The sequence below is a fragment of the Lissotriton helveticus genome, chromosome 5_2 (assembly GCF_964261635.1).
Source record: "Lissotriton helveticus chromosome 5_2, aLisHel1.1, whole genome shotgun sequence".
NCBI lineage: Eukaryota > Metazoa > Chordata > Amphibia > Caudata > Salamandridae > Lissotriton > Lissotriton helveticus.
The window spans coordinates 14,968,599-14,995,622 of NC_136066.1; the positions used below are offsets into that span (position 1 = coordinate 14,968,599).

Below are 27,024 nucleotides of genomic sequence, written 5' to 3' on the forward strand. Positions count from 1 at the left end.
TGACCAAAAAGGTTTCATTAAGGGTAGACAGCTATCAGACCTCACTCAAGATCTTGTGAGTGCAATTGATATAGCTACCACTTTTTCTCTCCCGCTTGCCGCCTTTACGTTGGATGCGACAAAGGCCTTTGATAGGGTCAACTGGGTCTATTTGGCTGCAGTTATGAGGAAATTTAACTTACCCGCAAATTTTTGTAATATGATATCTCTTATTTATAAAGCTCCAACGGCCAGGCTTTTTGTGAACAATCTTCTGACAAAGCCTTTTAGTATTTCTAGAGGAACAAGGCAGGGCTGCCCGCTCTCCCCCCTCCTTTTCAACCTTTATATCGAGCCTTTTGCTCAGATTCTAAGAGAAGAAGCAAATATATCATCATTCAGCTTCGGAGGGTGGGAAAAGCGGGTAGCCCTATATGCGGACGATATCCTCATAATGACATCCAACCTAGACCAGGCTCTCCCCACAGTGTTCAAGAGGGCTGAAGAGTTTGGCAAGATTTCCGGATATGAGATAAACTCAGATAAAACGGAAATTATGGCCTGGAACACCACTACTACTCTGGTTGAGACAGTGCCCTCAATGCGATATTTAGGCATCAGAATTTTTCAAGATATTAATAAGCTCGCCGTTAAAAATCTGGAGCGAGTACATAATGAATGCCGGAAGAAGCTTAAGGCTTGGAACCATCTCCCTTTATCCATCTTTGGGAGAACTAACTTAGTTAAAATGTCTATCCTGCCTATATATACGTTTCTGTTTAACTCGATCCCAATGGCTTTTGACCCTAAACAATTGGCGAAGTGTCAACAGGATGTCAATTCATTTGTCTGGAGATATGGAGCCACACGACTGGCGTGGAAGAAGTTGAGGAGGAGGAGGGAAAAAGGGGGGTTGACACTGCCTGACCTTCAGTATTACGCCTGGGCATTTGAGCTATCTTACTCTAGAATGCTCCTAAAGACACCAATGGATAATGCTAGGGGAAGAATGTTTCGAGCTATGTTAGAAGGTGCCGGTCTTCCACCAGCTGGCTTTCTTTTTAAGTTTGGAGACCAGAAATTTTTCAAAAAAGTTAAATTAAAGACTCTTCAATCACTGGCGAGGAGCTGGTCTATAATTAGGAAGAGGTTGGGGCTCGGCTATTTCTCCAACGCGGCACCTCTGTGGGACTCACCTGGAGCTCCAGCGTGTCTTAAAGACAGTTTGGCGGGTCCTATCAAAGAGGCCGGTTTTTTGTCTTGGGGAGAGTTGGTGGCAGGAGGCTCCATGATTTCTTGGGAGGATCTGCGGGAGAAAGTCGGACCGCACCTTTCTACCTTTAAGTATATACAACTAACTAGTTGGGCTCAGGCTACGCTTAGGAAGAGGGTCCCCCTTGGGAAAGAAAGTCAACTGGAAAGTTTATTGGTCACGAGACCAGGGGGGGGCAAGGAGGTTGCATGTTGGTACTGGGGGATTCTAGAAGAAATAGATGGAGATTTTAATCTCCCTGAGAAATTATGGGCAAGAGAGATGGGAGATCAGTGGGATTCGAAGTGGCAAATTTCATTTACTTTGCTAAACAAGCTTGTGAAACCAGCTTGGCTGAAAAGAAACCACCTTTTCACGCTACATCGTGCATACCTTTCTCCCCAGAAACTATCTAAATATCAACATGGGAAAAGTTGTAATAAATGTAATCTGCCGGAGGCTTCGGATGTTTACATGTTCAAGGACTGCCCAGCAATTAGCTATTTTTGGGAGAAGGTGTTGGAGGCTCTGTCTTCTATGCTTAATACAACATTGCATATCTCTCTTCCCCTGATTATCTTTGCATTAGATGATAGCATCATTGGGCAGGCTAGATCCTTTTTGTTTTATTCAATCCTCCTGGCTAGGAGACAGATTTGCAGGTTTTGGATAGACGTAGCTCCCCCAACTTTTTCAGGATGGTTGACATCGCTCTACGAGGTTTCTAGGGTGGACCTGGCCAGATCCTGCAGCAGGAAAAAGCTTGCTTTTTGGGACTTTTTGGTAAAATGGAGGTAGAATGGCCGGGGTTTTTTTTTTTTTTTTTTTTTTCCCCCCGGTCCTATGATTATGCCTGTTTCCTACTCCATGGACCGGTTGAAGGGTCTTCCCAGGTTTGGGCTGGTCCAACAGGCGTTAACACGTCTAGATGGAGAGATCTAGGTCTCCCTGTTGTGTAAAGAATCCCTTCTCCCGCCAATAATAGCTTTTGCGCGCCTGGGTCCGTGCCATGTTAACATATCCGAGGGCTGGTTACGGTGGCGTTGTGGTGGTTGGTGGTTGCTTCTTTATACTAGGGTATCGGCAAATGAGGACACAAAAAAAAAAACCCAGAAAAAAAAAAAAAGATGGCTCCAGGAAGCACGGAACGTCTTCTCCACAGCGGGCATTTATACACCCTATGGACTCTTATGGCACTACAAATCAGATGGTTCCTGATATTCTGCATTCAGATCACGCTGCAGCACAAAGACCGCCACCTTATCAATGCAGGCAACGCCTTCTTCACCACAGATATAGCTGACCTCCGCGTTTTGAAATGATTGGACCTCGCAGCTGCCTTTGGCACAGTTGACCATCAGACTATTATAAAAAGATCAGGACTCACCAGTATGCAGAGGATACCCATAGCCACTCTGAACCCTGTACGTGGAGCTTGGTGCTCGACTCACAGATAACAGCATCAAGATTCACCAGTATGCCGAGAATACACAACGCCACTCAATCAACCTGTACATGGAGCTGCTTGGTGCTCGACTCACATATAACAGCATCAAGATTCACCAGTATGCCGAGGATACACAACGCCACTCAATCAACCTGTACATGGAGCCGTTCGGTGCTCGACTCAAAGATAACAGCATCAAGATTCACCAGTATGCCGAGAATACACAACGCCACTCAATCAACCTGTACATGGAGCCGTTCGGTGCTCGACTCAAAGATAATACCATCAAGATTCATCAGTATGCCGAGGATACACAACGCCACTGCGTCAACCTGTACATGGAGCCGTTCGGTGCTCGACTCAAAGATAACAGCATCAAGATTCACCAGTATGCTGAAGATACACAACACCACTCAATCAACCTGTACATGTAGCTGCTTGGTGCTCGACTCACAGATAACAGCATCAAGATTCACCAGTATGCCGAGGATACACAACGCCACTCAATCGACCTGTACATGGAGCTGCTTGGTGCTCGACTCACAGATAACAGCATCAAGATTCACCAGTATGCCGAGGATACACAACGCCACTGCGTCAACCTGTACATGGAGCCGCTCGGTGCTCGACTCACAAGTAACAGCATCAAGATTCACTAGTATGCTGATAATACACAATGCCACTCCATCCCCCTGTACGTGGATCTACTTGGAGCTTTACTCTCAGATAAAAGCTTCAAGAGTCATCAGTACACCGATGATACACAACCCTTCTCCATCACCCTCTACATGGAGCCGATCTGTGCTCTACCCACAGATACAGCATCAAGATTCATCAGTATGTTAATGATACACAACGCCACTCTGTCAACCTCTACATGGAGCCACTTGGTGCTCGACTCACAGACACCATCAAGATTCACCAGTACGCTGATAATACACAGCTCAACTTGAAAGCCACCTCTGCCTCAAACACGGCCTGTACAGCATCTGGGCCTGGATGATCACTGCCTACCAGAAGCTCAACCCATCCAAGGTAGAATTCCTATTACTGTTCAAGAACAACAAACAAGCGACAGTACAAACCTGGCTCCATGAGATGAATCTTGGTGGCTTTTTACCCCAGCTCTCCCGAATGCCAAATTATCTAGACATCAATCTCTCCCTCAGGGAATATATTGCAAAACGACACGGATGGCCTGGGACCAGCTCTCTCTTCTAAAGAAAGTCAAACAGTTTCTTCCTTAAAGAGACTTCAGAACTGCTGTTCAAGCCCTCGTGCTCTCGCATCTGGATGGTGGTAACGCCCTGCTCCATGGTGTCGCAGACTCCACACTGGCACCCCTTGGGAGCATCCGAAACGCCGCAGCACGTCTCATGCAAGGTCTCAAGAAATATGGCTACATCACCCCAATCCTGTAGGAACTCCGTAAGCGCCCCGTGCCAGCCCGCATCGCCTTCAAAACGAACTGTATCATTTACAAAGCCATCAGGACAAGCTCTCCTTCTCTAGTGGTTTCCGGAACACTCACAGCTATCAGACTGGAACACTCGGAGCGATCAGACTGGAACACTCGGAGCGATCAGACTGGAACACTCGGAGCGATCAGACTGGAACACTCGGAGCGATCAGACTGGAACACTCGGAGCGATCAGACTGGAACACTCGGAGCGATCAGACTGGAACACTCGGAGCGATCAGACTGGAACACTCGGAGCGATCAGACTGGAACACTCGGAGCGATCAGACTGGAACACTCGGAGCGATCAGACTGGAACACTCGGAGCGATCAGACTACAACACTTGGAGCGATCAGACTACAACACTCGGAGCGATCAGACTACAACACTCGGAGCGATCAGACTACAACACTCGGAGCGATCAGACTACAACACTCGGAGCGATCAGACTGGAACACTCGGAGCGATCAGACTGGAACACTCGGAGCGATCAGACTGGAACACTCGGAGCGATCAGACTGGAACACTCGGAGCGATCAGACTGGAACGATCAGAGACTGGAACACTCGGAGCGATCAGACTGGAACACTCGGAGCGAACAGACTGGAACACTTGGAGCGATCAGACTGGAACACTCAGAGCTAACGCAAACGCTGTTCCAATTTACGAAAGGGTTAGAGACCCACCACTTTAAGGAACATTATGCCACAATGCATTAAATATCGACAAGTCCGCTCGTCTCCTATCACTCCAGAACGTTAGGCTTGACTTTGACAATATACAGCGCTCCGCTGCCTTTCTGCTAGGTTTGCTCTATAGAAATACCATATACATACAAACATACATGCATACTAATCCAAAACTATGTGAACATTGAAGACAAGCATTATTTACACAGACTGTATTTTTTGCGAAGATGCTAGCAATCAGACTATTCTTTCACCAAACCTAGTTCAGCTGAGCACTTGCTTTCATTAAATGGAGTCTTTTGTGATCTAACCTCTGCCTGTGTCGATGATATGTTCATGCACGTAGTTTAACTTTCAGGAGGTAGAAAAAGCTTCTCTAATTTCTTGTTTACACATTTATTCTTTCATTTATGAGGATTTATAAAGCCTCAACTGTCACTCATAGAACAGTCTCGCCTGGCGCTGCAGAAACATCTAGTGCGGAGCAGAGAGGCTGCGACTCGAACAAACACAACATCCCATTTCACCTGAAAAGCACGTTTGTAATGGTCGCCTGAACTCTGAGCCCAAAGGGGAGCAGAAAGGGAGCTCACAGAACAGCTCCTTAAACCTGAAAGGCTCTCCTGCCCCAGGGTTGAGAGCTGAAAAAGGCTCTACACAAACCGGTAGTCGAGCTAGCTCGCAGAGCTCTGGAAAGATGATATTTCTTCAACTTATTGGCCCAGAATGTGTGGCTTGAGCCATATTAGGGCCCTTTGGGTTAAGCATGCCAAGATCAAAGCATCTGTCTCAGTAAAGAGACTGCAAGCAGTGCTTGCAGGGGCAAAACCAAAGACTCAACAGAGTCCCTGCAATCACTGGACTCTTTCTGAAGAGACCTAAAGAGGCAGAATTCCCATAGCCCAGTGACAACTGGATTTAAGCTTTAGCGCCTGATCCAAGAGGGAAAGCAAGGGAGAAGGAGGGGTTCTGAGCACTATTTCCACAGGAAGGATACAGGCTTCAGTGACAGCGAAGAGATGAGCTCAGGGTCAAAGGGCACCTGTGGGTTCTGGGTGCGCATGTTATGGCTGCGAAGTGTAGTGGTGCGTGGGGGGGGCAGGGTATTAAGGGGGGCAGGTGCTGCGTCCGCAGGGATATGGAACACTGATGGGTTGGCGCAGTTCAGCACAAGGTGCGCACTGCCATCTAGCAGCGGACGGGGGGAAGGCAGCCTGAGATCCGACTGGTGGAGGTAAAAGCAGAAGAGAAGGACGGGAGTATTGTGGGGGGGTAAAAGCAGAAGAGAAGGACTGGAGTATTGTGGGGGGGAAAATCAGAAGAGAAGGACTGGAGTATTGTGGGGGGGAAAAGCAGAAGAGAAGGACTGGAGTATTGTGGGGGGGGAAAGCAGAAGAGAAGGACTGGAGTATTGTGGAGGGAAAAGCAGAAGAGAAGGACTGGAGTATTGTGGAGGGAAAAGCAGAAGAGAAGGACTGGAGTATTGTGGAGGGAAAAGCAGAAGAGAAGGACTGGAGTATTGTGGGGGGAAAAGCAGAAGAGAAGGACTGGGGTATTGTGGAGGGAAAATCAGAAGAGAAGGACTGGAGTATTGTGGAGGGAAAAGCAGAAGAGAAGGACTGGAGTATTGTGGAGGTAAAATCAGAAGAGAAGGACTGGAGTATTGTGGAGGGAAAAGCAGAAGAGAAGGACTGGAGTATTGTGGGGGGGAAAATCAGAAGAGAAGGACTGGAGTATTGTGGAGGTAAAAGCAGAAGAGAAGGACTGGAGTATTGTGGAGGGAAAAGCAGAAGAGAAGGACTGGAGTATTGTGGAGGTAAAAGCAGAAGAGAAGGACTGGAGTATTGTGGAGGGAAAAGCAGAAGAGAAGGACAGGAGTATTTGTAATGGTTCTCAGGCAGGTTCCGCAGGAGCGCCAAGGATCCGATGAATATTCCACAGCCTTCCCCTACGGCCTTCCGACTCTATCAAACACTAGAGTACCGAGAGGCTCGCCAGGGGAAAACAGGGAGACAAAACAAGGAAAGGCGGGGAAAAAATATTCTTCTTGGTCGTAGACTTCTGTGTGTATGGACCTGCACTTGGTCTGGACCTCTGGTGGGTGTAGGAGCTAAAACCAAAATATAAATTACTAACCCTCAGTAACATACACAAAAAACAACCACCTCTTCAGTAAATGTGTACTACATACCAATGGAAGTTAAACTTTGCTGGCGTATAGCTGTGTAGTGGTGACAGGGGTCTGGTTGGGCTAAGGTGGAGGAACAAACAAGAATCACAATAGCGATTACTCTAGGTAGACTGTGAACTCGTATAACACTGTTCAGGATTGTAGAATTCTTACTTGATAACATGTAGAAGACTCTTAACCACTTGGATGCTAAGCATCTTCTGGCACTTCAATGTAATTTCCATTGAAATCAATAGAAACTCCATGACGAGTTACCCTTGTCATTAGCACTGAAGGGGTTAAATAAACATCTGTATCGCAGTAGATTACACCAGAATCAGAAGGAAACATTCACGTAGAACTAAATGTCTGAGATACAAAACAAACATCTATTAGTTCAAGTATGGCTGCATAGTGATAACATAAGAGTAGCGCACAGCGCTGTTACCGTGATTCTGGGTGATGTGGAAGATGTCTGTACCCTTCACGAGTCCACGCAAGTACACCACACACACACTGTAAGGATGGCCCGGAACACAGGAAGTGAGGGAAGATGATGACGACCAAGAAGGAAACAAATGGCAGGAAAGGGAACCACCGGATGGCGGAGACTAAGCCCGGCCGCCGGGTGGAGGTTAGGATAACCAAGGCTAAATACCTAAAGAATCACCTGCTAGGCGGCGGGGAACAAGCCCGGCTGGTATGCGAAGCAGGTAAGAGGAATGGCGGACAGGGAAAAATAGCAGCCCGGCCAGACGGCGGAGTACAGACCCGGCCGTCGGGCGGAGCCAAAGGGAAAGAGGAGAGGTCAGTGTACTGCCCGGCCGGACGACGGAGCAAGACCCGGCCGTCGGGCGGAGCTAGCAAGACCCGGGGAAACACTGACTCACTGCCCGGCCGGACGGCGGAGAGAGAACCCGGCCGTCGGGCGGAGCAGTCAAGGACAATACTAGGCTCTTGGCAAGTTCCAGTACTCGGAACCACAGCGGGAGCAAGGAGAAAGCCACAGAGCAGTAGAACGGCAGCGAGCCCGTTCAAACACAAGGAACAACCGGAAATCAGGCAACAGGAAACAGGACAGGAATGCAGCAACGGGAGCTTGACGCAAGGACGTAAAGCGTCGCTCCAAGGGCTCTAATTGCTTATGTAGGGGTTTCTTAAAGGGACCGCCCGTTTGCGGAACTCGAGGCATGACAGTATTGTGGGGGGGGAAAATCAGAAGAGAAGGACTGGAGTATTGTGGAGGTAAAAGCAGAAGAGAAGGACTGGAGTATTGTGGGGGGGGGGAAAGCAGAAGAGAAGGACTGGAGTATTGTGGAGGGAAAAGCAGAAGAGAAGGACTGGGGTATTGTGGAGGGAAAATCAGAAGAGAAGGACTGGAGTATTGTGGGGGGAAAAGCAGAAGAGAAGGACTGGAGTATTGTGGGGGGGAAAAGCAGAAGAGAAGGACTGGAGTATTGTGGAGGGGAAAAGCAGAAGAGAAGGACTGGAGTATTGTGGAGGTAAAAGCAGAAGAGAAGGACTGGAGTATTGTGGGGGGAAAAGCAGAAGAGAAGGACTGGGGTATTGTGGAGGGAAAAGCAGAAGAGAAGGACTGGAGTATTGTGGAGGTAAAATCAGAAGAGAAGGACTGGAGTATTGTGGAGGGAAAAGCAGAAGAGAAGGACTGGAGTATTGTGGAGGTAAAAGCAGAAGAGAAGGACTGGAGTATTGTGGGGGGAAAAGCAGAAGAGAAGGACTGGGGTATTGTGGAGGGAAAAGCAGAAGAGAAGGACTGGAGTATTGTGGAGGTAAAAGCAGAAGAGAAGGACTGGAGTATTGTGGGGGGAAAAGCAGAAGAGAAGGACTGGGGTATTGTGGAGGGAAAAGCAGAAGAGAAGGACTGGAGTATTGTGGAGGTAAAATCAGAAGAGAAGGACTGGAGTATTGTGGAGGGAAAAGCAGAAGAGAAGGACTGGAGTATTGTGGAGGTAAAAGCAGAAGAGAAGGACTGGAGTATTGTGGGGGGAAAAGCAGAAGAGAAGGACTGGGGTATTGTGGAGGGAAAAGCAGAAGAGAAGGACTGGAGTATTGTGGAGGTAAAATCAGAAGAGAAGGACTGGAGTATTGTGGAGGTAAAAGCAGAAGAGAAGGACTGGAGTATTGTGGAGGGAAAAGCAGAAGAGAAGGACTGGAATATTGTGGAGGTAAAAGCAGAAGAGAAGGACTGGAGTATTGTGGAGGTAAAAGCAGAAGAGAAGGAATGGAGTATTGTGGAGGGAAAATCAGAAGAGAAGGATTGGAGTAATGTGGAGGTAAAAGCAGAAGAGAAGGACTGGAGTATTGTGGAGGTAAAAGCAGAAGAGAAGGACTGGAGTATTGTGGGGGGAAAAGCAGAAGAGAAGGACTGGGGTATTGTGGAGGGAAAAGCAGAAGAGAAGGACTGGAGTATTGTGGAGGTAAAATCAGAAGAGAAGGACTGGAGTATTGTGGAGGGAAAAGCAGAAGAGAAGGACTGGAGTATTGTGGAGGTAAAAGCAGAAGAGAAGGACTGGAGTATTGTGGGGGGAAAAGCAGAAGAGAAGGACTGGGGTATTGTGGAGGGAAAAGCAGAAGAGAAGGACTGGAGTATTGTGGAGGTAAAATCAGAAGAGAAGGACTGGAGTATTGTGGAGGTAAAAGCAGAAGAGAAGGACTGGAGTATTGTGGAGGGAAAAGCAGAAGAGAAGGACTGGAATATTGTGGAGGTAAAAGCAGAAGAGAAGGACTGGAGTATTGTGGAGGTAAAAGCAGAAGAGAAGGAATGGAGTATTGTGGAGGGAAAATCAGAAGAGAAGGACTGGAGTAATGTGGAGGTAAAAGCAGAAGAGAAGGACTGGAGTATTGTGGGGGGGGGGAGCAGAAGAGAAGGACTGGAGTATTGTGGAGGTAAAAGCAGAAGAGAAGGACTGGAGTAATGTGGAGGTAAAAGCAGAAGAGAAGGACTGGAGTATTGTGGAGGTAAAAGCAGAAGAGAAGGACGGGAGTATTGTGGAGGTAAAAGCAGAAGAGAAGGACGGGAGTATTGTGGAGGTAAAAGCAGAAGAGAAGGACTGGAGTATTGTGGGGGGAAAAGCAGAAGAGAAGGACTGGAGTATTGTGGAGGTAAAAGCAGAAGAGAAGGACTGGAGTATTGTGGAGGGAAAAGCAGAAGAGAAGGACTGGAGTATTGTGGAGGTAAAAGCAGAAGAGAAGGACTGGAGTATTGTGGAGGTAAAAGCAGAAGAGAAGGACTGGAATATTGTGGGGGGGAAAAGCAGAAGAGAAGGACTGGAGTAATGTGGAGGTAAAAGCAGAAGAGAAGGACTGGAGTATTGTGGAGGGAAAAGCAGAAGAGAAGGACTGGAGCAATGTGGAGGTAAAAGCAGAAGAGAAGGACGGGAGTATTGTGGAGGTAAAAGCAGAAGAGAAGGACGGGAGTATTGTGGAGGTAAAAGCAGAAGAGAAGGACTGGAGTAATGTGGAGGGAAAATCAGAAGAGGAGGACTGGTGTATTGTGGGGGGAAAAGCAGAAGAGGAGGACTGGAGTATTGTGGAGGGAAAAGCAGAAGAGAAGGATTGGAGTATTGTGGAGGTAAAATCAGAAGACAAGGACTGGAGTATTGTGGGGGGAAAAGCAGAAGAGAAGGACTGGAGCAATGTGGAGGTAAAAGCAGAAGAGAAGGACGGGAGTATTGTGGAGGTAAAAGCAGAAGAGAAGGACGGGAGTATTGTGGAGGTAAAAGCAGAAGAGAAGGACGGGAGTATTGTGGAGGTAACAGCAAAAGAGAAGGACGGGAGTATTGTGGAGGTAAAAGCAGAAGAGAAGGACTGGAGTATTGTGGGGGGAAAAGCAGAAGAGAAGGACTGGAGTATTGTGGAGGTAAAAGCAGAAGAGAAGGACTGGAGTATTGTGGAGGGAAAAGCAGAAGAGAAGGACTGGAGTATTGTGGAGGTAAAAGCAGAAGAGAAGGACTGGAGTATTGTGGGGGGAAAAGCAGAAGAGAAGGACTGGAGTATTGTGGGGGGAAAAGCAGAAGAGAAGGACTGGAGCAATGTGGAGGTAAAAGCAGAAGAGAAGGACGGGAGTATTGTGGGGGGAAAAGCAGAAGAGAAGGACTGGAGCAATGTGGAGGTAAAAGCAGAAGAGAAGGACGGGAGTATTGTGGAGGGAAAAGCAGAAGAGAAGGACTGGAGCAATGTGGAGGTAAAAGCAGAAGAGAAGGACGGGAGTATTGTGGAGGTAAAAGCAGAAGAGAAGGACTGGAGTATTGTGGAGGTAAAAGCAGAAGAGAAGGACGGGAGTATTGTGGAGGTAAAAGCAGAAGAGAAGGACGGGAGTATTGTGGAGGTAAAAGCAGAAGAGAAGGACTGGAGTATTGTGGGGGGAAAAGCAGAAGAGAAGGACTGGAGTATTGTGGAGGTAAAAGCAGAAGAGAAGGACTGGAGTATTGTGGAGGGAAAAGCAGAAGAGAAGGACTGGAGTATTGTGGAGGTAAAAGCAGAAGAGAAGGACTGGAGTATTGTGGAGGTAAAAGCAGAAGAGAAGGACTGGAATATTGTGGGGGGGAAAAGCAGAAGAGAAGGACTGGAGTAATGTGGAGGTAAAAGCAGAAGAGAAGGACTGGAGTATTGTGGAGGGAAAAGCAGAAGAGAAGGACTGGTGTATTGTGGGGGGAAAAGCAGAAGAGAAGGACTGGAATATTGTGGGGGGGAAAAGCAGAAGAGAAGGACTGGAGTAATGTGGAGGTAAAATCAGAAGAGGAGGACTGGTGTATTGTGGGGGGAAAAGCAGAAGAGAAGGACTGGAATATTGTGGGGGGGGAAAGCAGAAGAGAAGGACTGGAGTAATGTGGAGGTAAAAGCAGAAGAGAAGGACGGGAGTATTGTGGAGGTAAAAGCAGAAGAGAAGGACTGGAGTAATGTGGAGGGAAAATCAGAAGAGGAGGACTGGTGTATTGTGGGGGGAAAAGCAGAAGAGAAGGACTGGTGTATTGTGGGGGGAAAAGCAGAAGAGAAGGACTGGAGTATTGTGGAGGGAAAAGCAGAAGAGAAGAACTGGAGCAATGTGGAGGTAAAAGCAGAAGAGAAGGACTGGAGTATTGTGGAGGGAAAAGCAGAAGAGAAGGACTGGAGTATTGTGGAGGTAAAAGCAGAAGAGAAGGACGGGAGTATTGTGGAGGTAAAAGCAGAAGAGAAGGACGGGAGTATTGTGGAGGTAAAAGCAGAAGAGAAGGACTGGAGTAATGTGGAGGGAAAATCAGAAGAGGAGGACTGGTGTATTGTGGGGGGAAAAGCAGAAGAGAAGGATTGGAGTATTGTGGAGGGAAAAGCAGAAGAGAAGGACTGGAGTATTGTGGAGGTAAAAGCAGAACACAAGAGAAGGACCGGAGTATTGTGGAGGTAAAAGCAGAACACAAGAGAAAGACCGGAATATTGTAGAGGTAAAAGCAGAACACAAGAGAAAGACCGGAGTATTGTGGAGGTAAAAGCAAAACACAAGAGAGGGACTGGAGTATTATTGTCAGGGACTGTGCCGGTAACACGGTCAGGGACTTGGGCAAGGACTGGGAACTGGGTAGAAAACGTAGACAGAAAGAGGAGTATAGCGCTGCCCACACAGGAAGTCAGAGGAGAAAAGGGATCCAAAGAGGAAGCCTGTACAAGTGAACAAGATGGCTAGGATTCAAAGGATGGGCACTCACGAGGCAATTTAGCATTCAGAATAACTTCACCCAGGATGGATGTGCAGATTTATATATATACACACACACACACAACAATATTAACAATAAAGGGAATGGAGGGAAATAGAACACAAGAGATCTTGGTGCACCACTAAGTGTCCATGCTACTGTGCTCGCTGGATCTTGGTGCACCACTAAGTGTCCATGCTACTGTGCTCGCTGGATCTTGGTGCACCACTAAGTGTCCATGCTACTGTGCTCGCTGGATCTTGGTGCACCACTATGGGGCACGGGTGGCTTTGTTGACTAGATCTTGGTGCACCACTAAGTGTCCATGCTACTGCACTTGCAGGATCTCGGACCACCACTATGGGCCTCGGTTACTGAGCTCGCTGGATCCCGACCCCGGCTTCACTTACTCTGGTTGAGCGTCACGGTGGTGGCGGCCTCCATGGGCTCCTGCAGGGCTCCCAGGTCTGAGGAGCACTCGCCGCTGGATGGCAGGCTGATGATGGTGGCCTCGCCCAGGAGGTTGCAGATGCGCTGCTGCATGGGGGTGAGGATGACCGGTGCTGCTGCTGCATCCCCGTCCATGGCTGCACGCACCTGGGACACCTTCCTCCTCACTTCGGTCTTCAGGTCTGACCACTTCTTCTTGACCTCTGCGGCTTGCCGCTGGCAGGTGCTCACCGCGTTGACGCGCCGCAGGATGTCCTGCCAGGCGCTGCTCTTGGCCAGCAGAGGCACGCCGGCGTTGAAGTGGTTGATGAGCACGTGCTTCTGCCGCTCAAGCTCCTCCACAATGATCTCCACCTCCCGCTCAGAGAAGTTCATCTTCCGCTTCTTCGCTGGACCACTCATGGCCAAGAGATGGGGTCTCCTGAGGAAGAGAGAAGGCCAAGAATTAGAGGGACCCTCAAGCCTGGCGCTGCACACAAGCACGAAGAGGGGGGGATATATGGAAGACTGGGGATGAGGAGGCCAAGAGATGGGGTCTCCTGAGGAAGAGAGAAGGCCAAGAATTAGAGGGACCCTCAAGCCTGGCGCTGCACACAAGCACGAAGAGGGGGATATATGGAAGACTGGGGAAGAGGAGGCCACGAGATGGGGTCTCCTGAGGAAGAGAGAAGGCCAAGAATTAGAGGGACCCTCAAGCCTGGCGCTGCACACAAGCACGAAGAGGGGGATATATGGAAGACTGGGGAAGAGGAGGCCAAGAGATGGGGTCTCCTGAGGAAGAGAGAAGGCCAAGAATTAGAGGGACCCTCAAGCCTGGCGCTGCACACAAGCACGAAGAGGGGGATATATGGAAGACTGGGGAAGAGGAGGCCAAGAGATGGGGTCTCCTGAGGAAGAGAGAAGGCCAAGAATTAGAGGGACCCTCAAGCCTGGCGCTGCACACAAGCACGAAGAGGGGGATATATGGAAGACTGGGGAAGAGGAGGCCAAGAGATGGGGTCTCCTGAGGAAGAGAGAAGGCCAAGAATTAGAGGGACCCTCAAGCCTGGCGCTGCACACAAGCACGAAGAGGGGGATATATGGAAGACTGGGGAAGAGGAGGCCAAGAGATGGGGTCTCCTGAGGAAGAGAGAAGGCCAAGAATTAGAGGGACCCTCAAGCCTGGCGCTGCACACAAGCACGAAGAGGGGGATATATGGAAGACTGGGGAAGAGGAGGCCAAGAGATGGGGTCTCCTGAGGAAGAGAGAAGGCCAAGAATTAGAGGGACCCTCAAGCCTGGCACTGCACACAAGCACGAGGAGGGGGATATATGGAAGACTGGGGAAGAGGAGGCCAAGAGATGGGGTCTCCTGAGGAAGAGAGAAGGCCAAGAATTAGAAGGACACCCAAGCCTGGCGCTGCACACAAGCACGAAGAGGGGGGGATATATGGAAGACTGGGGATGAGGAGGCCAAGAGATGGGGTCTCCTGAGGAAGAGAGAAGGCCAAGAATTACAGAGGGAACCCAAACCTGGCACTATTCACAGGGACGGAGAGAGGGATATATGGAAGACTGGGGAAGAGGCGGGTATAAGAGGGGTGTGAGAGGAGTACTCCTGAAGAGAGAGAAGGCCAAAGGTTACAGAGGGACCCCCAAACCTGGCACTATTCACAGGGAAGAGAGGGAGAGAGAGTGTGGGGTATTTGGAAGACTGAAGTAACATGCACAAGGACTACTCGTGCAAGAGCAGCAGTCTCGCGGGGTCGTCTTTAAACTAACCCGGAGCAGTGCAGCCCCCTTTAGAGTGCATGGGACCACGCTGCGAGAGAATGATAGCTCGGAAGGTAAGGTCCCTGCTGCAGGGATGAATGTTCATGGTCAAACACTAGTACTCATATGGGATGTGGCTTATGAGGCTGAAAAACGGGGAGGGATTAATGCAATACACAAAATCCTTAAATAACCCCATTGGCCATAAATCAAGACTTATTCAAAACACCACATAACGCGCACATTAATCCTGTGTGCTGGATAAATCCAGTATTATTTAAGAAACACTTTTTACAATATCACTTATTTACACAAAAAGTATCTTTCCAACCAATCAAAAGGATGTAAGGGAAGCATTGAAGTCAGGATTGCTTAAAAGGAGCGCCTTCCACTCTGGGAGTATAAAGTCCTGGGGCTCTGTTTCTACAGGGGGGAGCTGGACTGTTTAGGGGTGGAGATTGCACTCCCCCCACCTCCCTTTAAACCTGTACCCTAAACTCCCACACACCCCCACAAGAGCTCCTGTCCGGCTTGGGATACTGAGTAATACTTCCAGCTGGGCAAGGACTTTAATCCAATCAATAGCTTTACTACGGCGGTGAGCATCATTAACATAAAACCTTTATTCAGTTACAACCATAATATAAAATAAATATTTTGTGAAAGCATACGTATAAAATACATATACATTGGGCACGAAGGAAAAAAACTAAATACAGTAAAAACAGAATAACAAGCATTTGCAATGCAATAGGTCTCGCATGTATGCGAGTTTAGGCTATTGGCATTGTAAATGACAATGCCTTTTATTTATGTTTTAAAAAGCATAACAAAACAAACAAGCATTGCCATAGCCAATAGGTCTCGCCTTTGGGACATCATAAGTGTTTAGCCATGCAACACTTGATGTTGTTGCACCAAGGATATTGTGCTGGATAACTAAACACTTATAAGGTCCCAAAGGTGAGACTTATTGGCTATGCCAATGCTTGTTCTGTTAGTTATAGCACTCCATAAGGGTTCATATGCTTGCAGGCCGTCTCGCTTTCATCCTTACTCCCATTGTACAGTAGCCAACACATCTGTATGGCTTTAAAATGAGGATACGGGTTGCTATGATCTAGTGATTTACAATGTAACAGTAAAAATTCTTCATTAACATACCTTTGCGATGTAGTGCACTGTGTAGTGCCTGGAGCGTAAATACCACCAATGTATTGGGGGTCGATGCACTGAGATGCAACGATTCCTACACAGTTACTCTCTTGATACAAAACTCCCTCCCCACACACCCAATACCTCTCTATGTAAAGATACGACCCACACGCCATCTACATACACCATACCTTTCTACAAACTGACTCAAATCAGCCGTCACTACACACACACACTCGTTCTCTCCACATGCACAATTGTTTGTTACACACTTGCACCCTATCCCCAACACCCTTTCCTCAAACACACACTCCACACACACACACACTGCCTTCTTCGCACATATATCTCAAACACACAAACTTAGTCCCTGTACCCACACAAGCTCCTTCTACACAAACACCACAGTCCCTCCTAAACCCACACACCTTAAAGAGGGGCAGTCAGATAGAGACCTCAGTGTACCCCCTGCCAGGTCCCATCTATCCCCCCCCCACTTACCCCTCCCCATCCATGGTCCACCTTCATCGGCTCAGCACGCCTCTCTCTCCATTTTCACATGATAACTCATTGCCGTCATATGGTGTAATGGCCTGCTGGGGCAAATGATGCAATCAGGAAATACTTCACACCAATTAGGATCTACTCTGTTTATTGACCACTTATGTGCTAAATAGTAACAGAAACAGGTACCTCGCAGCCGTCTCTGATAAGGAAGAAGACCAACATGATGTTATATGTTTATTTCAGACACCAGTGTCTCACAAAGGCAGAGATTTTAGTTCTAGCAATCTGTTGTTTGCGGAATTGAGCGAAAACTCTGAAAGATGAACTGGACAAAAGAGCCACAAATAAAAAACAAGCATTGAAAATGCAATAGGTCTCGCAATAGAAGAGTTTTACATTTTTCGTTTTGCAAATGGATGAGTGGCGTTGCGTGGATGAGTGGCGTTGCGTGGATGAGTGGCGTTGCGTGGATGAGTGGCGTTGCGTGGATGAGTGGCGTTGCGTGGATGAGTGGCGTTGCGTGGATGAGTGGCGTTGCGTGGATGAGTGGGGTTGCGTGGATGAGTGGGGTTGCGTGGATGAGTGGGGTTGCGTGGATGAGTGGGGTTGCGTGGCTGAGTGGGGTTGCATGTGTGAGTGGCGTTGCATGTGTGAGTGGCGTTGCATGTGTGAGTGGCGTTGCATGTGTGAGTGGCGTTGCATGTGTGAGTGGCGTTGCATGTGTGAGTGGCGTTGCATGTGTGAGTGGCGTTGCATGTGTGAGTGGCGTTGCATGTGTGAGTGGCGTTGCATGTGTGAGTGGCGTTGCATGTGTGAGTGGCGTTGCATGTGTGAGTGGCGTTGCATGTGTGAGTGGCGTTGCATGTGTGAGTGGCGTTGCATGTGTGAGTGGCGTTGCATGTGTGAGTGGCGTTGCATGTGTGAGTGGCGTTGCATGTGTGAGTGGCGTTGCATGTGTGAGTGGCGTTGCATGTGTGAGTGGCGTTGCGTGTGTGAGTGGCGTTGCGTGTGTGAGTGGCGTTGCGTGTGTGAGTGGCGTTGCGTGTGTGTGTGGCGTTGCGTGTGTGTGTGGCGTTGCGTGTGTGTGTGGCGTTGCGTGTGTGTGTGGCGTTGCGTGTGTGTGTGGCGTTGCGTGTGTGAGTGGCGTTGCGTGTGTGAGTGGCGTTGCGTGTGTGAGTGGCGTTGCGTGTGTGGGTGGCGTTGCGTGTGTGAGTGGCGTTGCGTGGGTGAGTGGCGTTGCGTGGGTGAGTGGCGTTGCGTGGGTGAGTGGCGTTGCGTGGGTGAGTGGCGTTGCGTGGTTGAGTGAATGGTTAGCTGTTGCTTATGCGACGTATAGCACTTAATACTAAAGTAGGCAGACCTTAGCCTTTGTGAGAATAATAGCAAAATAAAAATAAAAACCAGATCAAGTCAAGGACGCAAACGGCACCATGCTATTGTTTATTTACTCAGATGATTTGCATAAAAATTTAACTTGTGAGCACGTTTCTCTAACTCTCCAATAATCCCATTACAACACTTTGCACAAATGAGATTGGGACTCATCCTTCCGAAGTCGAGAAAAATGTGCAACGCTGTGTTGTAGTTAAATAGCATCTACGAATGACTGAGATGTGAAGCCGCAAACCAGGGCAGATCTAACTTTACAAAACGAGTTGTTTGTAGTACCCTGAAGCACTTCACATCAGCTAGTTGCAAAACAACACGTTAACCCGATATTAAATTGGCCAATTGCAGAATATTGCACAATACCAGCACGAGGTGTGTCCCAGGGGTTGAATTCATGGAGAAGGTTAAAAGGAACTGCAGTGAAACACTTCCCTACGAAGCCACTGTACTTGGGGTGGATTTAAACTAGAGGATAGCTGAAAGGGTTCGGGGGCTGCTGCAGAGAACAGCCTGCTGCCGGAAGCTTCTGAGGTTTAGCTGCAAAAGAGCAGAGGCCGCTGAATTAAGCAGTCCCGAGTAAGGTAGTAATATCTAAATGTGGCCAAAATAATGGTTAGGTTTTCATAGGTCTCAAATTGCCCATCACACGTGGGAGTAGTACGCCCGGTTGTAGTGTTCACTCTTATTTTTTTTAAGCAGGAAAGAAGGTTCAGTGAGTTGGACATTCGTCGCTGAAACGTGCGGTGATGTGAAGCTACCTGGCCTCTCTTAAACTGGGTAACAATCACACATGGCATTTACAGGTATTTGGAAATGGCACGTGTGGCGTGCAGCACTAGATAAACAAGGCAGTCAGAGAGGAGGGTGACGGGGGGGGACAAAATGAGAGGGGAAGGAGAGGAGGACACGGAGACATTGGCGTAATAAATACAGAGCATTATAAAAACAAGGCAGGGAGAGAGGAGGGTGAGTGGAGGGAAAAATGAGAGGGGGAGGAGAGGAGGACACGCAGACATTGGCGTATAGAGAAAGAGACGTACAACATGGCTGCCTAAAGTGCGTTTATGTCAGTATCCGGATTTAAATGGGTGACAAAGGCTCCCGGCATTTCTGAAAACACGCAAAATGTTTCAAATAAGGTGTACGAGTCATTGCGCAGTGGTGACATGGCTCAACAAGGACCTCACTATTTAAGGCAAATGACTTGGATCCAGGCTTCTTTCTTCCGCAAATGCAAACATAGAACGCCATACATGATGACTTCAGTCGGGACGTTTTGAGCCAGCACTTACAATGTTAAAAAAAGGTGAAAATCGGCCGGGAAATGCTCTCGGCATTGTGTGGGCGTGGGCGCATTCCTTTGAAGTGTGAAGCAGGGGGCGGGAGAGTGGTTCCCTTTGAAGTGAAGCTCTAAACAACATGCAAATGTAACCCCTTGTTCATCACCCTGCGTGTGATTAAACGTTTGTCCTAAAAGAGGTGCGTGCACCCAGGAAGAGTACAGAAAATACAGTGTGAGGTTTAAAATGGAACAGGAAAAAAGAAACAAACTAGGGAAGGAAAGAAACGGAATGTGAAAGAAAAGAGAAAAAGAATAAAGGAAAGAGCAGAGGGAAAATCCAAGAAGGAGGGAAGGCAGAGAAGGGGAGGGGGAGGAGAAATGCGACACGGTGGGCAGGGGAGGGGGCGGAGCGGGGAGAGCGGCCTTTGAAGCGCACTTTACACGGCCGGCCGGCAGTGAAACTGAAAGCACGGCCGGCCGGCCGTGAAAGCCTTTGATGACACAGCAGGGGGAACAGACGGCGAGAGGGTGTGAAAGCAGCAGGGGCAGGCAGGCGGCTGGGGGCATGTGCACGCGCTTTTAAGCGCATGCGCATTAAGCTTGTATTTCACGGGCACTGCAAGGAATCGCCACGATTCCTTGCAAGTTGTTTAAAGACTGTTTAAGCCCCAATAGTCTCGCAAGCTCGATGCGCATGCGCATCGACAGGCGAGACCTAAAAAGTGAAAATGAGTGAGATTCAAATGAGAGGTCCCCGTGGAATGAGTAACTTGTTATTCACAATGATTCACGGCTCAGTTCACGTGTGCCAACGGAAATTCTTCGTGCAACCACTAACACTGCAGCGAAACAGAAATGCATGTTTTACTTCATAAATGCCCTACTTAAGTACAAATAGAACAAGCGCGCAAATGGACATCTTTCATGCGAGAGGAGTGTGGCTCACTGGTTAGAGGAGGCAGCCCCTGATGCAGAGGTCAGACCCGGGACCAGGGTTCAATTCCCGACGCGGCAGGGTCTTGAGCACAAATGTCCACGGACTCGATAATTCTCGCCTCGGTGCCTACTCGAAGCATGAGTTCACACTCTGCAGCTCTGGGCAATAGCTTGCTTAATCTCCACTACGGCCCCCCCGCGGCGGGATGCCTGGTCTTCACCTTGGGGATGCCCAGTAGGGGTAATCTCGCAGGGAAAGCCAGGACGGGTTCCCAAAGCAAGCGCTAAGAGACCTGTCGGTGATTTGGTGCTATATAAATCGAAATTAACATAACATAACATGCTCTGAAATCATGCCAAACCCAACGTATTTCAATAAGTATGTTTTTATAGGTCAGATCTCAGAATGATCATGTTTAACTAGATCACTTCATAGCTAAGACAGCAATGTGCCCAGACTGTGTACATCCCTCTACGAAAGATGGTTTTGTTATTCTATTGTGTAGTTAGTCAAACACATTGTTAATATATTAACAAATATAGAAGGGGAGAAACATGATAGACTGGTGTATAAAACTGTGTAATCTTCACTTCCCCAGTAGCAAACCCTCTTGTTTTTTAACACTGCATAAACTAATTTTCAATAAAAACCTCCTATTCCACTCAAGATTCTATAATTCTTAACATGATTTTAACTTTCTGGTAAACCTATTTCACCTTCTCCAAGATAAAGTTGGAATTTCACTAAACGCCGCACAGTTTCACGCCTCACAATTCAACTCCACACATTTCCATTCCATGCCTCATAATCCGACAAGCCACATAATTCAACTCAACAGCACAATTACACAACACACCACATGCATTCAATACACACATCATGCCCCAAAATTCAGCAGCAAACCCCATAATGTAAGTCCACAACATACCACTCCACAACACAAAATACCATTCCACATAATAGCAGTCCATAATCAATACTACATAATTACTATCCACATCATTCCACTGCAAACCATGCCACATAATTCCACTCCACAAATCCACTCCACACCACACTTATACCACACAACACTATTCCAGTTAACAATTCCAATCCAAACCAAATACATTCACTCCACTCCATAACACATGGGTAAAAAAGACATTGTCATTTACAATGCCAATGTCATGGTGCGGTGGGAGCCCCGCCCCCGAGTACCTGGTGTATGTGTGTGCGCTTCTTCACTCATGCAGAAATGAGTGTTCCTCACTTCCGTAATGCGGGCGGTTGGCGGTCCAGTTTTCCGCTACCGGAAACCGCCGCTCGTCACACCGCGCTTCCGGGGGAAACTGCATAACCACAGCGGTTCCGGCAGGCTCAGGGCTTCGTATTGACGCCCTTGCCATTGACGTATGCCCACATCTGCATCGGACACCATTTCAGGTATCCCGAGGCCGCGCTGGAGTGCTGCCTCGTTTTCTTCGTGACTTTCTCAGTCTCCCTGCTTGCGCAAACCGCATTACCTGGGCTTGGTTCCCCTTCCAGTGCGAACGCGCTGAAAAGTGCCTTGACTATGTTCAGTTCCTTTTGGCACGTACTTTGGGGCCTGGTTTTGGCGTCAGGTTGCGCAGGAGCGCTTTCTTAGTGAATACCACACCGCGCTGGTGCGCTTTTCCTCGTGTACGCCACACTGCGCTGAAGTGCTTTTCCTTATGTATGACACACCGTGCTGGAGCACTTTTACTTGTGTATACCAGACCGTGCTGGAGCGCTTGTTTCTGCTTTCCTTTGCACCGCGCAGGAGCGCTTAGTACTTTGTTTTTGCACCGCTCTGGAGAGCTAGTGCCTGTTTCCCATTGCACCACGCAGGAGCGATTGTTACTTTGTTTTTGCCCCACGCTGGAGCACCAGTGCCTGTTTCCTATTGCACCACGCAGGAGCGCTTGTTACTTTGTTTTTGCACTATGCTAAAGCACTAGGTCCTGTTTACCATTGCACCGCGCTGGAGCGCTTATTACTTTATTATTTAGATGATATCTGGTTATATGGTGTTTCCAGTCACAAGGTATTTACTGCTTTCCGCATGTGTGTAAGGAGTGGTAAGAGGAGGGGTTGTCTGGTCTGTGCCTGTTGTAACTGGGTCTCTCCTTGTCTTCCCTCCCAGCCGGTGTTCACGGTTATACTCCGAACAGAAGGAGGTCCTCTACTGGTCTTCTGGACACCATCCCTGTCATCTTTAGCTTCCTTCCCCAATCACGTCTCCATCCTGGTTTGTGTACACATCCCAATTGCGGTAAGGTGGGTACGGGGGCGATAGCTCATGTCGTCTCTGCGAGATTACACAGCAAGCAGCAGGTAAGCCTTGTGGGGTACACGGCAGCCAATATCTCTACCTCTCACACGCACTCTTCCTGCCTCTCTCAGGTGGTTGACTTCAGGTCATTGAGTACAGTTTCTTTCCTGTGCCTTTTCGATGTTTCCATCCCTCAATCTCTCATTCTCCTCTTCTTGGGGTCTCTTCTGCATACACAGGCATTCCCTCTTTATGTGTCTGTGGCCTGCTCTACCCTTCTTTCTCTTATGAACACACTCTTTCTGCTACTTTTTCTACAGTTCATACACCACTTCCTGCACAAACTACCTATCCCTCTCTATCTTCCTATCTATACATAATTCCACCCCACACAATTCCACAACTAACAATTCCAATTCAACCCACATAATTCCACTCCAAACCACATACATCCACTCCAAACTACAACACATAGATATAAGAGATTGTCATTTAAAGGCCAATAGCTCTAACCATTGCAAATGCAAGACCTACTGCATTGCAAGTGCTTGTTTTACATGTTGCACAACAGCGCGGCTGGTGTGCCGCATGGCTTCAAGTTTTAAAAAAGCACTGGGTGGCACGTATTGATCGCTTCAAGTGGCTTTTTTTTTTGCTTTAAGCCATGTAGCTCAGGAGTCTACGGCGCTGTGCAATATGTAAAGAAAAAAAGCATGGGGTTTGCAGAGGGAAGGTCAAGCAACACAATGGTAAGATAGACGATGTTCCTAAACACATCAGAAGGGTAGGGGTTGAAAACGATGAAGGTCGGGGAGGCGGGGGGTATTAGGGGACACATGGGTGGGGTGAAAAGAGGGACTGCCGTAAAATTATGTATTTCTTTGTAAATCTGCATCTTTGTAATATGCTAATACGGATCGGAGTGTATAAAACCATCTTGCTCTACATTGATGTTGTTTAATTTTAGTATTGTGGCACTCACTGCACTACTTTTTCCAACGAAGGGATCTCTGCCTCGGAAAGACACAAAGCTACCCATCTCCTGCATCTGGACAAAGAGCACATCCCATAGTGCAGAGTATCAGCATATCACACGGACTTCCATGGCCTCTCCAGTAACCCTCAGGCGGGGAGTAGCTCAGTGCAAACCACGCAGGGGCTGTGCTCAGCAAGGGGGTGATACACACCCTGTTTTGTGCAGGAGACACAGGCGAAGCTGCATCTCAGGAGCTGCGCTCTGCAGGGGGCAATACACACCCTGTTCTATGCAGGAGACACAGGCGATGCTGCATCTCAGGAGCTGTGCTCTGCAGGGGTGATACACACCCTATTCTGTGCAGGAGACACAGGCGATGCTGCATCTCAGGAGCTGTGCTCTGCAGGGGATTATACACAGCCTGTTCTGTGCAGGAGACACCAGCGATGTTGCATCTCAGGAGCTGTGCTCTGCATGTTGTGATACACGCCCTTTTTTGTGCAGGAGACAGGCGATGCTGTATCTCAGGAGCTGTGCTCTGCAGGGGGTGATACATACCCTGTTCTGTGCAGGAGACTCCCGGGAGTGCTGCATCTCAGGAGCTGCGTTCCGCAGAGGGTCATACACACCCTGTTCTGTGCAGGAGACACAGGCGATGCTGCATCTCAGGAGCTGTGCTCTGCAGGGGGTGATACACGCCCTGTTCTGTGCAGGAGACACAGGCGATGCTGCATCTCCGGAGCTGTGCTCTGCAGGGGGTGATACACGCCCTGTTCTATGCCGGAGACACAGGTGATGCTGCATTTCAGGAGCTGTGCTCTGCAGGGGGTGATACACACCCTGTTCTGTGCATGAGGCACCGGCGATGCTGCATCTCACAGTGCTCTGTAGTGGTGAGAGTTTGCTGGTGGGCAGCAGGTCTGGTGTGCAGGATGTTTCCGCTCTCTCCAACTGCCCCCGCAGACCCCCAGACATATTTCAGTCGCTTGTGTGAATACATATTGTTGTTGTTTGGAAATCAACAACTGCAACCTCACCTGCAAACCTGGAGTGTACCTGGCATAATGTCATCAGCCCTGCAAGTGGGTCTGTGCTATCTAAACTACAAACATAGCTGAGATGGCCTTAGATGAGCTGAAAGCTTCAGTGTGATAGCGCTGCAAAACCATCGCCAAGGCGAGGAGCCAGGTTGCCTGGCAGGTGCGTCTGTCCCCCTGCAATGTCAGCATAGTACAGTGCAGATTAATCTGTAGTCCAGTGAGGCCCAAGCAAACCCAATTTAAAGATGCCCTCTGCTGGCTTAGGCAGCCTGGCAATCACTGTAACCACAGGGGGGTCCAGCACAGCTGCACTTCAACTTATGAGTGCAAAGGGGGAAGCGATGCAGTGGCTGTGTGGTGGCGGAAGCAAAGAATTGGCTGAAAAGGAGTGAATTTTTTTTTTTTACTGTGTCAATATGTTGGTCTTCGACTTAGATGTAACGGTGTATAAAATATTGGTACATTGACAATAAAATGAAATAAACCGAAGTTAAATAATTGCAGGCTGCAACAGTGTTTACCGCAATCACTGCAGATGTCTGTGTGTAGGTAACCAGACGGTAAGGGTACTGAATCCTGGCTGGCTGAGCGGGGGTAGTGCAAGGTGCATTTATAGTGCCAGGAGATCCGAGTCTGACTGAAAGCACTGTAAATATTAATTAATGGATAAATGAACACACATGGTAAGCAAGGCTGCCAAAACTGCACAGACCGTTTTTAATTTAAATGTGCTTTCAAAATATGTATTTTGACTAACCTAGCGCAGCCCTTTATAACTGCTATTGATCTCTTTCCATGAGCTCGCGTGCTTGGCTCCACTCGAGACAGTGTCACTCCAAGTGTCACGCGCCCGCTGAGTGTCACTCATATGTGGAGACGTCACGCATAAGCGATGCGGAAGCGTGGCGGCCCCATGTCCCCCCCCTCCCCTCCCTCAGAGGCCGTGCCCCGAGGCCGCCCTCCTCGCGGGGCCCCTCACAGGCTCCCTCCTCCCCCCGGGGGCCGGGCCCTCCTCCTCCTCCTCCCCCCCCCCCCCCCCCGGGGGCCGGGCCCTCCTCCTCCCCCCCCCCCCGGGGGCCGGGCCCTCCTCCTCCCCCCCCCCCCGGGGGCCGGGCCCTCCTCCTCCTCCCCCCGCAGCCGCCGCTCCCCGCCCGCCTCGCGCGCAGCGCCGCCATCACTTACTCCAACTCACTAAAGTACGCAAAGGGCGTAGAGCAGCCGCGGCCCCGACCAAGCAAAGTGCGCAGCGTAATGGCTTCCAGAATCCGCTGCGTCCTTGCGTCGGAGCGGAACTGACGCAGCGTGGGCCGACGTCACGCGCGCTCGTGAGGGGCGGTGGGCGTGGCCTCTGGAGTCGCCATTTTAGATGAGGCGCGCGCCGCGGCTGAGGCGGGACCAACGGCTGAATTTATTTATTTATTTATTTGTGCGTTTTTATAAAGCGCGGACTTAACCCGAAGGTGTCAGAGCGCTTCACAAAAGGAACAGAAATGAAACATCATGAGAAACATTACAAAAGAACAGATTACAAAAGCATACATTACGTTACATAAGGTAATAGTGACATTTGTGAAGGCTGAAGGAGGGCGCGCCCCCGACACGGTACACCGAGGGGCACGAGGACCACGCATGCGCCGAGGGGGAGCGGAGGGGCCCGGCCCTCCCTCACTGGGGCCCTTGAGAGCCCGGCCCTCCCTCACTGGGGCCCTTGAGAGCCCGGCCCTCCATCACTGGGGCCCTGAGAGCCCGGCCCTCCATCACTGGGGCCCCAGGGAGCCCAGCCCTCCATCACTGGGGCCCCAGGGAGCCCAGCCCTCCATCACTGGGGCCCTGGAGAGCCCAGCCCTCCATCACTGGGGCCCTGGAGAGCCCAGCCCTCCATCACTGGGGCCCTGGAGAGCCCAGCCCTCCATCACTGGGGCCCTGGAGAGCCCAGCCCTCCATCACTGGGGCCCTGGAGAGCCCAGCCCTCCATCACTGGGGCCCTGGAGAGCCCAGCCCTCCCTCACTGGGGCCCTGGAGAGCCCAGCCCTCCCTCACTGGGGCCCTGAGAGCCCAGCCCTCCATCACTGGGGCCCTTGAGAGCCCGGCCCCCATCACTGGGGCCCTTGAGAGCCCAGCCCTCCGTCACTGGGGCCCTTGAGAGCCCGGCCCTCCCTCACTGGGGCCCTGAGAGCCCAGCCCTCCATCACTGGGGCCCCAGGGAGCCCAGCCCTCCCTCACTGGGGCCCTGAGAGCCTGGCCCTCCGTCACTGGGGCCCTGAGAGCCCGGCCCTCCCTCACTGGGGCCCTTGAGAGCCCGGCCCCCATCACTGGGGCCCTGAGAGCCCTGCCCCCATCACTGGGGCCCTGAGAGCCCAGCCCTCCGTCACAGGGGCCCTGGAGAGCCCAGCCCTCCATCACAGGGGCCCTGAGAGCCCGGCCCCCATCACTGGGGCCCTGAGAGCCCAGCCCTCCATCACTGGGGCCCTGAGAGCCCGGCCCTCCATCACTGGGGCCCTGAGAGCCCAGCCCTCCCTCACAGGGGCCCTGGAGAGCCCAGCCCTCCATCACAGGGGCCCTGGAGAGCCC

The 27,024-nt window shown here is 49.8% G+C and overlaps 1 protein-coding gene across 4 annotated transcripts in view; it reads right to left on the minus strand.

Annotated features, from left to right (window-relative positions):
• The window catches only part of NAIF1 (nuclear apoptosis inducing factor 1), a 135,434-nt gene that overhangs the window by 41,776 nt on the left and 66,634 nt on the right, over positions 1-27,024 (minus strand). The window contains exons 1-2 of one of the 4 annotated variants that reach the window (XM_078646583.1): positions 25,636-25,760; positions 13,101-13,561 (exon numbers count right to left, since the gene is read on the minus strand). In XM_078646583.1, coding sequence (XP_078502709.1) covers positions 13,101-13,542 — 442 coding nt within the window. In that variant the 5' untranslated portion in view covers positions 13,543-13,561; positions 25,636-25,760. Of the gene's footprint in view, positions 1-13,100; positions 13,562-25,210; positions 25,327-25,635; positions 25,761-27,024 lie in introns of those variants that run through there. The other 3 variants (XM_078646585.1, XM_078646584.1, XM_078646582.1) reach the window with 3 other exon arrangements.